The sequence below is a fragment of the Cupressus sempervirens genome, chromosome 11 (assembly GCF_028749045.1).
Source record: "Cupressus sempervirens isolate cs-2001-9-10 chromosome 11, ASM2874904v1, whole genome shotgun sequence".
Taxonomy (NCBI): domain Eukaryota; kingdom Viridiplantae; phylum Streptophyta; class Pinopsida; order Cupressales; family Cupressaceae; genus Cupressus; species Cupressus sempervirens.
The window spans coordinates 649,918,734-649,932,622 of record NC_143128.1 but is presented as its reverse complement, the minus strand read 5'-3'; the positions used below and the strand labels follow the sequence as shown (position 1 = coordinate 649,932,622).

Sequence of the window (13,889 nt, the reverse complement as noted above, 5' to 3'; positions counted from 1 at the left end):
ATTTAGTAGTGAAACAGTAATCCTAAATCACTACAACACAGGGCATTGTGCTCAATAATGGTGGAAGCTCAAGTAAACGTCAAAATATGCCAATTGTTGGACAGCTGCCTCCAACGTTCCAAACACAACTCATTAGCCTTTGACAACCAATTGTGATAGGCTAACAGACCACCGACTCACCTAGTTAGGAAGGGGGCATTATAGTTTTTGTCCTCACGTATGCCTTGGAAAAACATTTTTCAACTAGCAATATCCTTTCATCAATTCTCTAAAGCATCAATGCAAAATGAGCTCATAAAGTCTACTATTCCAAATCCTATGGCCAGCACGGGAACTAAATCTTGTTTTATTTAATTCAAAACTTTCTTATGATTTCTACATTGGACACACTCTTTAAAAGAAATATTAATTTACCCTTAAAACATTTCTCCTTATGTCTCCTTGTGCACTTATGTTACTGTTAATGCTAAGTTAAATAGTTATATAACTTTATAACATCAGTGTTAATAAAATAATCCTGTCCACTGATTAAAATTATAAAAGAATCAACATGTATAGTACCACCAACCATCTCAAAGTAAAACTGACCAAGCTGGTATCCCAGGCTGACATTAAAAACAGACTAGTTGTTTAAAACAGCCCAAGAGGAGGTCATAACGTATGCCATACTGAACTGAGCTTAAAGCAATGCTTGTTAATGTCAAATAAGCTGAACTGCAAGGTCTCCAATTCCTCAAGAGTTCACTAATCCAATCAGATTATCCTATGGGAACCTGCTGAATAGGCTAATGGTCGCCAAGCTGTCATTGCTTAGGAAGGGAATGTTACACACATTGGCCAAAACTATATGTTTACAGTCTGCGAAATGACTTGAACCTTTCCTTGAAACATTAGAATACTGATCACACAATATCATAATAAAACCCTAGGTGGTTGACTCCATGATGGATTCATGAGCAAAATACAAGCACAAAGCCTTCTATAAAACTCGATAAATCTTAAATTAGTCTCTCAAAAACTTGTGTGTAATGTCCCCAATTTTGTCGGCATCTGAGTTTTAGGGATTAGCCTATTATTGTGATCCTCGTAGGCTAATTATTGTGGGTAGAGGGTCTTCTGTGGTAGAGGCTTGGCTTGGGAGGGTCTTATCTTCTCCACATTTTGGTAAGCTACAAGTTGGCCTTCGTTTGGCTCAGATCGGACTTCGTTTGGGCTTAGTTTTGGGTACTAAATATTTGTGGTAAGTTGGTGCTGATTGAGATGGACCCTTTCTATTTTTGGAAAGTGCATTTGGTCACATGGAGAAATAATATTTAAGACTCCTATTTCAGACGACATATTTCAATGATGAGTATTTTGGGAGTTATATTATTTTTAGTGGTCAAATTATTATTAATTATTAAATGGCTTTGTTTACCGTACTGGGTAAAGAAATCAACGCACAGACAATAGATACGAACAGTAGAACTCCTTATATTATTCGCATATGCCAAAGACATTACATTATGCTTTCATGATCAGATCCATACAATGCTTCCCGAAGGGGTTATAAATACTTTCCGAAGAACTTTCCCGAAGGGGTCCGTTGGCCACATACAACATGTCGCTACATAACAAAAACCTTTCCGAAGGGACCCATCGGCTACATAACAAGAACCTTTCCGAAGGGACCCGTCGGCTGATACACAATTTCCTTTCCGAAGGGACCCATCGGCTGATACATAATTTCTACCGACGACATCATCCCTCCCAAAAAGAAAAGTCATCTCCTGACGACTACAGAACAAAACTCAAATAACTAATACAACAATATTGATCTGCCACATCACTTTCACATTCATCCCGTTACATTTGTAGCCTCTGCTAACACAATACTATCTCCTCAAGTTGACCTTGATAGCCACCTGTGCTGCTTTCTCTGCTTCCAACACCTCGGTACCCTGAGCCAAGTGTCGCTGCACTGCCTCCAAATGGATGATCAGCTCCTCCCGAGCTCTCTACGCATCCACCAAGACAGCCTCATGGCCAACACCTACTCTCAGTGCCTCTGGTACACATACACTCCATGCCTACAGCAGCTCCAAGTCTTCTCAACTGGTCAGATACCCATGACTGATATGGCGGGGTCGAGGGGCAGCGCCCCCATAGGGTCTTGGGGCAGCACCCCTCGCCGCCAAGACCAAATTAGCACTTCGAAACTCACAAAAAACTGCATGAAACACACTATTTTTGCAATTTCTCCTAGTCTCACACTCTTCCTGGCAACCGCTGATGTTTTCCCTCCCCTTTGGCATCATCCATTACTCATTTTGAGCATTCTTGATTTGTCAATGTTTTTTTTTTTTTTTTTTGAAAACCTCCTGTCACCCTCTGTTTTGTTACAATTCCTTATGCAATAACCTCAAATGTTACTAAATTTGAATGTCATATCCTGCAAAAGTCGTACGCCGAGACTTGTGTAATTCATACGCCATAAAAACCCGTGCAACATTTTATGCAAAACTCAAACCCCACAAGGCAAAATCCATTCAGCAACAATATTTCAAGCGTATAATGAAATCCTATTAAATTGCAATTGAAATCCGTACGGCTTCAATGCTTCATCCCACACCCAAAATCCGTATCCCAATCTTCAAAAGCCTAAAATTCGTACGCTACTTATTGAAATCCGTATGGTGCAAAAACAGTTAGTGAATCATATGCCAGGAAACTCCATTCGCCAAGTTTATATTTGATGTGCTCTGCAAAATTTGTACGGCAAATAGACTTTTATAACATTCGTATGGTGTGATTTAGAAAGCCGTACGGTGGACCTCATTAGAATTCCCGACTTTGGAAATCTGTACGGTGACTCTCTCAAAAGGCAACGTCTACAGCCACGAAAATGCACTTTCATACGAAGGAGAGGACTTAGTGAATTTTTTAAAAAGTTAGAAAAAGCAATGTAAAGGAAGTGCATTTTCGTGGCTGTATAGCCACGGGCCTCTCAAAAATCATACAATGTCTGTCCTCCCAAAAACCGTACGGTAGCCAAAACCGTACATTGCATCTTCATTGGAATTTCCGTATGCTACTTTGTCATACCTTCAGAATCTGTACGTCATACAGGAAGCAAACAATAAATTCTGTACAGTGAGGGTGTTAAAAATCCGTACGGTGCTCCAGTAAGCAGCCTTCAAAAACCGTACTTTGCCTCTAAAAACCGTACTTCAATTCCAAAAGCTTAAAAACCATACACCAACTTCAAATAAAAATCGTACACTTTCAAATATTAAAAGCCGTACACCAACTCCAAAATTGTACGGTACCTTTTTTCAATTTTTTTGCAATTTTTTTTCGAACAACTATGTACAATATTTACATATGTATAGTACTTACAGTCTTCTTCTCTCAGTTGTTCGTCCATGGAGGTGCGTTACTTCTTTCATGGCAGACATTCAACTTCGACCTATTCACTGTGTCGGCAACTTCCTTTCGGTCTAGCATCCATTGTTTTACTGCTTCGTTATCACCCACTTCCCGAATTTGATATGGTCCAACCCACTTAACTTTGAACTTGCTTGGGTTGATCTCATTCCGTCCATCATACCTCAACGCCAACTGTCCTGGTTGAAACCTGCTACGCCTGTTTTGTGTCATCTCCATATCGCCCAGTTTGTTACCGAAGCTCCGTACCATAGACTCCATCAGTTGCCCCTTCTGGCCATCAATAACATGTCCACTCCGTACTACTGCAACTTTTATTAAACCCTTCCGCTTTGTTTCCTGTGCAGACCGTATGATGTGTCTTCCTTGCTGGTGGCACCTTTCTACTATATCTGTGGTTCGACGTAGTACTTTCTTCTTGCACGGTCGTACAGTGGAATCTTTCCTCCTTTCGGGTTCGTATTGTATGTTCTTTCCTTCAGCTTCAGTCATACCCGCGTTCCCTTCTTCGGCTTCTTTGTGTTGCTACGAACATTCATTTCCTCCTTCGACTTCTCCATGTTCCTTCGGACATTCATTTCCTTCTTCTTTCTTACCTTCGTCGATCCTTAGCATATTCCAACTTGGAAAGAGTTCGTAGTCCTCTATCTGCCAGTGGTAAAGACCATTTACTGAATCCAGATTGTCATCTCCTTCCACTCGTAGGACTCCCTCTTGATCGGGTTCCATACTCTGCCTCCTCTCATCCTCTTCTCATTTGGAATCCAACGATAGAGCTTCGTCTCCAACCATCTGAGTGTGTAGATCGATGACATACTTCCGGCCTTTGCTTTGAAGTGATAAAGTATTTTTCTTCTAATCGTGTTTTGCCTTGGCTTGTATCAACCACCCTCAACCCAGAATAGCATCATATCCTCTCCGCTTCAGTGGGATCACGACAAAGTCCAACAGGAACGGTTGTGTTCCAATCGTTACTGGTTGTGCTGTGAGTACTCCCAATGGCTTGATTCCATGATGATCGGTTGTTAACAACTGGAAGGTAGGTGGCCACAATGTCGGCTGTCCCAACTTTTTCCAAGTATCCTCTGGTAGCACATTGACACCGGATCCTCCGTCCACGATCGTGTCCATTAGCACAGTCCTGAGAATGCCCATTTCAACAACCGCCGGATAGTGTCCGAATGAAAGAGCTAATAGCATCGGATCTTCTGAAAGAGCTGAAAACATAAAGATTGGATTGAGTTAAAATTTGGATTGAAGTATATTCACTACTAATTCACCCTCTCTCTTAGTAGTGAACCCGTGTTCTTTAACAAGGATTAGGGAGGACATCAATAAGGTCAGTGGGTGTTTCTTCCCCTTCATGCTTGATGGACAAGATTTATGGCAACGTGGGACCAATGTCAAATATGGATACACCATGCTCTTGGGCTTAAACATGGTGAAGTTAGGGTGCCTTTATTGAGGAGTCATGTTTAGGGGTGTAGGTGTGTCTTCCCCTTCTAAGTAGCCCAGCCACCTCCTGCTGGATGGACAAGAGTTCCTGCTGCTGGGGCTAAGAAGTCGAGTTTGGATACTCTGCACTTTTGGGCTTCATCATGGTGAAGTTAGGGCACCCTAACATGCCTCCTCTCCAACCCATATTATGGTGTATAATGGGAATTGAACTATTGATTCTTGACTTCTTAAATCTTGTATTTAAATAGATTAAAGTGATTAGTAACTTGTATGCATTTATATGTTACCCTAATTCTCATAGAGAATTTTCGTAGTATTACGTTGCATATGTTATCCAACATGGTTGTAGACCTATTCACGGGTTTATCTTGCTAAAGACAAATTTTATTGGTAAAATCACAATTCTGTGTCCAAACTATATACTAAACCTCTTGTTTTAATTGAACTTGTGATTCTAGGGAAAAACACAAAACCTAAAGGGGACATTACAACCTCCAAATGGTCCTGAGGCAGAATTCTAATTTTCGCAAATTACTGATTTTAGTTTGGGAAAGTGACCATGATGTTATTCATAGGGGTTGCAGGTTATCTTGGCTTCTATTTTGAAAGTTGTCAAATATTTGTGGAGGAAGTTGTAGTTTTTTATAGTATTAGTGTCTACAAGATATACTGTAGGTGATATATTCTGGTCAACTCTGTGCTTAAGTTGCAGGATCAGGTATTCTGCTTTGCTCCCTGAAGAGCTTTACAGTTATGCTTCTCAATCTCTTTTAGCAATCTGTATCAATGTCATGAGACATCAGTTATATAGATGCTGCAAAATTCATCTCGTGCAATTTATAGGGAAAAATGTTCAAGAATAGTACAACCCTTTTTAGTGGAAGTACCTTCTATTCATATAGTACGATGTTTCTGAATAAGATTTGACATCATTGAAAGTGTATTGAGCCATCAAATTTTGGTTTCCTTTGGTAATTACTTAGTTCAGTTCAAATCTTCTTTCCTTAAATTTCTTCTCTTCAGTTGTGTATTTACAAGATGGATGTCTATAAATGCATTGCCACATTTTGCATGATACTAGTATCTCTGGTCAATTAAATGTGTATGTTTTAACTATACTTAAATATTGTATATTGCATCAGGAAAATAAAGGGAAGACAAATGAATATCCTTATGATCGAGCAGAAAAAATGACTAAGGAAATTAGGAAAATGGGCTTGGGAGATGACGGCATAAGTTTTCTTGATCAATTTCGATATCTTATTTCTGAAATGGGTAATGCCCTTGGTTTTGTTCGAATGGTGCGGACTGGAGGCATGCGTTATGCTAGCACAGCTTGTGGGTATGTGCTTGCACTTAACAAAATAGGAACAGTTAGCTGGTCTAGAAGAGATGATCATTGGAGTGGTTTACTATACTAAATTAAAGTGTTGCAGGTTTGCTTGCTATCTGAAAAGGGAAGTAAGCCTTGAAGAGGCTACAAAAGAATTGAATTTCCGAGATACCGTGGTTGAGGCTGGAAAGATTATGGACAAAACATTAGATACTCTCTGTGTATCTTTAGAAAATGTGAATTATTTCAAAATCCTTACAAACATTTTTGCACAGGTATTATATGGAGCTCTTTTCCTTGTCTGTCTTTCCTTTGGTAAACTCCTTGTGTTTTTCTTCCTGAGCATCAACTGTTTTCTGTTTAAATTTTTTTTAATTGTTTACCAAGAAATACTAGTTTACTGTTATTAATTTGTAACTTCCATCTTTTAAGCATGTTTTGGAGACTATCCTTTTGAGTTTAGACCATACGTAGTTTGGATTCTAGGGGTTTGGCTTTGTACTACAGTTTTCTATAAGTCCAAGTGGGCAAGCCATTATCATTGCTCTGACAGAAAGTGTACAAGTATTTTGGGGTGGTTAGCAGGAGGCACAAAGTAATTTTCTTATCTGGACAGTCACTAGTATTCAGATCATGTCATATGCACAATCCTTTTCATATTCAACTTAATACATTGAATGCAGCTGTGCTTTGTTAGTGTTTCTCATCAATAATTGCTATAACTTTTATGAGGATTTCTCTACTCTTTGTGGGGATTATCTCCTTGCCTATCACACCCATTTCTTGGAATACGAGGGGGATAATGTTGCAAACATTATAATTTGTTTCATTATTCTCATGAACAGGGACCTCATGGTAAGGTGGATCATACTTTATTATATATGCTTTGGCTGCTCAACTCTTCTGGGGATGAAAGTTTAGGACCCTATTATTTATGCCACCTATCTCTTCTAGGCTAATGAATCCTTTAACCAATTTTACATGAAATTTGGTTATTACTATATCTTCGTTTATGGATGATTTATATGAACATTACAATCATTAAATTATATAAATAGTTGACAATCTTATACATCATTTTTTTGGAATCGGTAAGAGGCCGAAGCCAAGGTTAATTATTATTATTATTTTTGATTAATTATTTTGATTATTAGTTAATCTTGAGTAGATTTGAACCCAAGATCTCCCAATTAAGAGGCTCACAATTTACTATTGTGTTGTATGCTCTTGCCTAACAATCTTATACATCTATCCACCTTGTAACTCTTTTTTAACATGCTAGTTAAAGTTGATTTTCTTAAAAAAAAAAATTGACCTCAGTGGCTTAACAAAATTTCTAAGTTACTGTGTTCCCTTGCTTAAGATACGGTTCCAGTTGTTGTGATAGGAACCTGAGTCACACTTGGGCCGAACCTTCGTACAATTACATTGTCCTCTAGCCGAATGGTTGCTCCTTGTGCAACTTGCACTAACTTTCACGAGTATGTAGATTTAGATGCCACAATTGCATAATTTGCCCAAGTCTATGCGGATGAACAAAAGCCAACTCTTTCACGTGACAAACGTAGCTATTGTAAGTGGCATGGAATGTGGTTCAAATGATGTTGAACAAAATACCGATCTTGATGCGTTTGATCATAATGAAGATGAACATGAATATTAAATATTAAATATGGCTTGTAATTTGAATTTTCACCGTGCAATGCTTTTTTTAAGAATTTTGGTAAATTATGAATTATAATATATGAGATATATTATTTATAATTTTATTGGCAACTATGGATTTGTGACTATCACAGTTCCAACCTATTACTATTAAACGATTGAGGTTTTGAACATGTATGATGTGTGTGTGTGTGTGCATAACCCAAACCTAAGCGATAGGTAACTTAGCAAAACTGCATTGGACAATGAATTCAATGCTGTTTTCACATTTATTTGACAATTTCTAAGTGTCTATTTCATAAGTAAATCCTATATATAGGTTATGAATTGCAATAGCATTCAGTTCTCCCAGTTGTGTAGAATTTAATTTTTTCCTATTTTTCCAGGCTATCCATTTATCGATCTAGTTTTAACTTGTTCCTTTGTACCCCCTCTATTTGGTCTAGCTAGCCATCTACTATTAATCTAGTAATGCATTTTAAAACTGTTCCAGCTCTATCTACATTATAATTTATTTCTATATATCCTCTTGTATATGAGCACAATTTATAAGTACATTTATATTACTGCTAAATGTTAATGTTTTGCCCAAAATTAAAATTAAACAGCAATAAACCAAAGAAAAAACTATAAGACACAAAGTCACAACAATTTATCCTAGGCCTCCAACTTGAGGGGAAAAATCCAGCCACACCAAAAAAGTATCTCTTTTATTTAATAATAGAGGTCTGTAAAGACCCTTTCCAATAGGCCACTAAACAAAACCCTAAATTTAATACACTGCTAAAGTATATTGCTGAAATAAGGAAATAATAGTGCCAATGTATTCATTCAATGAAAACCAAATGTTTTTACAAATGATATGGCAATTTTCAGCACCAAAACATTATGACATGACACATTACAGACAAACCCTAACTGGTTGCATACAATTGAGAACTTGTTACAACTTCAAACTGAAATGAAGAACCTGGATTGATCAGATACTGGAGACTGACTGCTGAAGATGATATGGTGAAAGTGCAACTCCACTTGAAACTCCAAACCAGCAATTAAGCACAAGTGAAAGGAATGAAATATCCTTCCCACAGCTGCAATAATTCAGGTGATCTTTCACACTCTCAAAATTGCATACCAATTGAGAGTTTTCGTTCTCAATGGCCAATTGTGACTACTTGCAGAAACCCTAGGCTCCACAACGCACATCAATAGATATCAATAATAAATCTTGATGATAGGCAATAAGCCCTCAATGCCTATTTATTCTTTTTTCCTCGATAGGTCGGCCTCTTTTTTTAATTATTTCTCTGCTCCTTCTAGCAACCTCTAGAACATTATTTTATTTAATGACTTTATAAGATATATCACTTAGTTAAATATAAAGTTACCTTGTAATAGATTTTTTTATCGACAACTTTATGAATAATTAATTCCTCCAAAACGGGGACATTACAAGGTCCGAGTACAATGCTTTCAACTAAACACGCTCATCACACTAATAAATCATATATATCTTGAGTTGAGAGACTCTTCATATCATAACCATAAGTTTCTTCATTTTCCAAATGCAAGTCTCTTCATATTTCCTAACGCATGTCTCTTCACATGTCACATGCCTCTTCATATAATAAAATGTCTGATATTTAGGGCGAAACACCTAACACGCCTTGGATGCCATGTTGTGCTCACTTGGTTATAAGAAAGATCCAAATGAATGTGACAGAAATACCATCATAAATCTCGTCTCTAGCTGTTGACGCAATAAAGAGGCATTATTTCAATTTCAATAGAAAATCATATGGTAATATCAGAGGTAAAGATCTCTAAGCCATAATCTTCAACACTCCCTCTTAGCAAGAGAGATATCTTTAGTATGGAAAGCACCCATAGCTGCTACCAAAAATGTCAATAACAAATTCTCATCACAAACTTTCTCAATAAAACATTGTTATCTCAGCATAAGACTATGCACCACAGCTACTTCTAGAAGGTGATTCAGAAAAACATAAGATTTAAGTCATGGAATCACACACATGACTTCCACCCTACCTATTCGCAGAGGGTTGATACATCATACCTACTCACAGAGGGTGGAGTGAGGACTTTCACCTCAGACTTCTCCTAGAAAAGAATTCATTTCCACCATACCTACTTGCAGAGGGTGAATCACCATACCTTCTTGCCGAAAGTGGAACAAGGGCTTTCACCTTAGACTTCTCCCAAAGAAGACTGCGTCTCCACCATGCTTTCGCACAGAGAGTGGATCCACCATACCTGCCTGCAAATGGTGGAATAAGGGATTTCACCTTGAACTTCTCTCCCAATCATTAGAGGAAGAGTAAGAACTAATCACCATTGTCACCCAGGAGAAGTAATAATCAGTATAGACCCGACACCAATTACAAGAAGGGAATTATGTTATGCCCACAATTGAAATGACAAGCCCTGCCAGAAATGGTAATTAAGAATAAGGAAGCATAAGCCTTAGAAATCAGACATTTTTGACTCAGTACGCCATTAGATTCAGATCTGTAATTAACGTCCACATCAGTATTTAACAGATAGACACAGTCCGTATCAAACCAATCATTATTATCTATTCAGATATTGTTATCTGATCAGTTTTATGATTCATACAAACAATTCAATAACCGTCCCATTAACAATTAGGAAATCAAGATCAATGGCCTAGAATAATAGTGTCATAAAATGATTCATTTTAAGATGGATATCACTTAGACAATGGTCAAATCACATTTCTATAGCTGTCCTGAACAGTCAGTAGTCAATATCCAATCAGGAAATTACTCATATTGACATTGCTCAATAAGTTCTTTAGATTTAGGGAGATCAATAATTCGTTCTTATTATGTTACTCTATATTCCTTAGCCTCAAGTGATCATTACGTCATAGACACTTAACAAGGTTCTGATCAAGTAAGTTAATATTAAACACTTTTAATGTCTACTAAACTAGCCAATGACAATTACATTGTCATACAGAAGAAGAAATAAGGACTCTTACATTGTTTAAGATCAATCTTATATTGGATCAATATTTTATAGTTATATCTCCTAACCTAATATCAGTATAGTCCTTATAAGGAAGATCAATATTTATACCAACAATTACTATCATAATCAGATTGGTATCAAACACTGGAACTCTGTATACATTCAGATTGATTTTATTTCACTTGAGATATAATTATATTAAAATTAGTAAACAATACTATTCTTGCATACACCTCACACTAAGATTTGTTACTATACATATTACCAAGTCATGTTATATGCATACATTGGAATCAAATAAATGGTGGAAATAAAGAAACCCCCTTGAGCTTGAGAAACTTATTCAATCCTTATGAGAGTTCATATGCCGACATTGCAATTCCAAATAGACAATTGAGTGCCAATTTATATACTTATACTTCAATTTTAAGTAGAGTATCTTGACATAACATACTAGCCAGACAGGGGACATTACAGAACATAAACAATAATAAACCTAACTACAATATTCTACCCTCTATCTTAAACCCCAACCTTAAAGGTGTCTCTAAATTGGATTTCATAACCCTTAGTTATTCCAACATCTTCCTTGAAGCGCAACCCTTAAGATTCTTCTTGGAAGGGATATCCTCTATCCAAGACAAATCACATATGCATATGTTGACATCATCAGAATATTTTGGCACATGGAGATTGTCTATTAATCTTAGTCATAGTGGTCAGTTGGAGACCTTAACACCTCACATACCCCATGGTATAGATTCCCTTAATCTGCATGGTGTTAGTCCAATGGGCTGACACAATATTATCCAAGATCCAATGTTCCTCACATAAGGAACTATATTAATTATCATAATAAAATATAGTCACATTATTCAATAAATAAAAATCATATTATACCCGTATATACAAAAGAATAATAACATATCATTTGAATGGACGTCTTTTCTAACTATAATCTTTAAAACACATAATTCAATACATAATATCAAATCTTCCTCTATAAGAAAATATATTGATCTATTCATAATATATCAAACATCTTTTTATATTAATAATCATAATGTCAAAACTAAATAACCACCTAATTTTTATTCTTTTAAGATGATAGAAAATTCTTTACATATTCATTTAAAAAAAATAGTTTAATATAATTTTTTTTTTGGATTGGTAAATAGCTGAAGCCTTGTATTATATTAGATATAAAAAGGTTTACATAGTTCTCCGTTCAAACGGGCACTGGTAGAAAAGAACGGAGTAAGAAAACCTCCAGTCTAGCTTGGGACTGAAGTCCAATATTATACAGATTTAACCAGGGAATACCCCAGTGAAAATATAATCTTTTCTTACAAAAAGTTACAAATATGATGAAAAGGGAACAATGTGCCTGAGGAGAGACAAAAGAGTCAAATATCTAGACAAAAGGTAGAGATCTATCTTGCATATGCAAGACAACACAAGATAGTACCATAAAGGGATTAGTAGCTAGAGTTAAGGAATAGAATAAAACCAAGGGAGGAGAATACGAATCCAATCAATACACAAGGAAAGCTCTGCAACACAGTCTCCTTTAAGCATGTTGCCCTTTCCTTCCTTTTCTGATTCTGCCACATTTCCAAACTACACATAAATAGTAAGTGCAAAGTATAATTATCAGTTAAGTACATAAATTACAACTATCTAAAAACTAGGTAAAAGCAACAAATAATAATGCTACTCTTGTTCTAATGAAATCTATCAAATATGATTATCATTATGCTAATAAATGCATCCTTGTCTGTATTCAGCTATATATTCCTCTTAACATTCTGCTCTCTTGCTGATTTATGAGGCTAATTTGATTAGATTATTGGATTAACTTTTAGTGGTGCTTATTTTATCTTTGATTACTACCCTCTTATTGATATCCGTTAAGATCCTTTGTGATCCCATGCTTAGTTAAAGATTAAGATTACAGATTACAGAATAAGATTGAAGGAAAAACTTTTTCATGCAGCCATCTCCAAATAATTTTAAAAGCTATATCAAATTCTTTATTTCCTTCTATTGTTATTTAAGAAACCTAGTTATAAAAGCTTGTTGAGCCTATGCCAACTTCATAATCATGAAACAATAAGCATTCGAACCAACCATAAATGAAAGACACATTGAGTCATAGTCATACGAAAAGGAACTATCTCAGAAGAGAGCAAGAGCTAAGATCTATAAAAAAAGCAAAGGGAAAAACCACTAAGCAGGGCCAAGCTCGAGAATATCGATGAAACATAGAAAGCAACAACAGGGCAGAGTAAATATCTGTAATATATTCATAGTATGCTTTATATTCTATAGAAATATATACAATAACCCAACAGGCATAGAAACTACCCATAGCAAAGAAGCAACAGAAAATTAGCCCAAGACAAAATGCTAAAAATCCTAAATACAAAAAATATACTGAGACAGGGCTCCATAGTCCAACCGAAAAGCCCTAGCAGAATATAACCCGAGAAGCACATAGAAAAAACCATCTAAGAACCCCACCAAAGAGAGGGAGAAAGAACCACCACGGTTGCAAGGGCAATAGGAGCACCAAAAACCTGCCCGAACCAGACCACCAGTCCTAGCTATGCACCTACATCCTCCTTCCAGAAGACCATGATGATTTTAGAAGCTTCCCTAATATCTTTGGCCCTAGACCCAGGAGGAAACTCATAAGTGCTTTTGGCTCTGCTTGACTTGTCTATAAATTGGGAAGGCATAATTCCACTGCTTCCAAGTCTGCAAAGTGCACTCCCAAATGTATGTCTGCATCAAAGGCATTTAGGTAATTCAAGAGCCACTCCTTAGCAGGATCCTCTATAATACCCCTCTAGCGTAGCAGAAACTGAACGTTGGCTTCCATCCTGGGCCATTCACAAAGGAAGAGGATGTTATCCCAGATAATCGATATGGGGCGCCTAGGAATAATTGTTAGCTCAAAACTCCCCGAAGCCATATAAGCTTCTGACAA

General features: G+C 36.7%; 1 protein-coding gene across 4 annotated transcripts in view; it reads left to right on the top strand.

Moving 5' to 3' along the window:
• The window catches only part of LOC149531442 (uncharacterized), a 323,857-nt gene that overhangs the window by 139,800 nt on the left and 170,168 nt on the right, over positions 1–13,889 (top strand). For all 4 annotated transcript variants that reach the window (XM_089808939.1, XM_089808937.1, XM_089808938.1 and 1 more), the window contains 2 exons: positions 6,027–6,226; positions 6,321–6,492. In XM_089808939.1, coding sequence (XP_089665065.1) covers positions 6,027–6,226; positions 6,321–6,492 — 372 coding nt within the window. The remainder of the gene's footprint in view (positions 1–6,026; positions 6,227–6,320; positions 6,493–13,889) is intronic.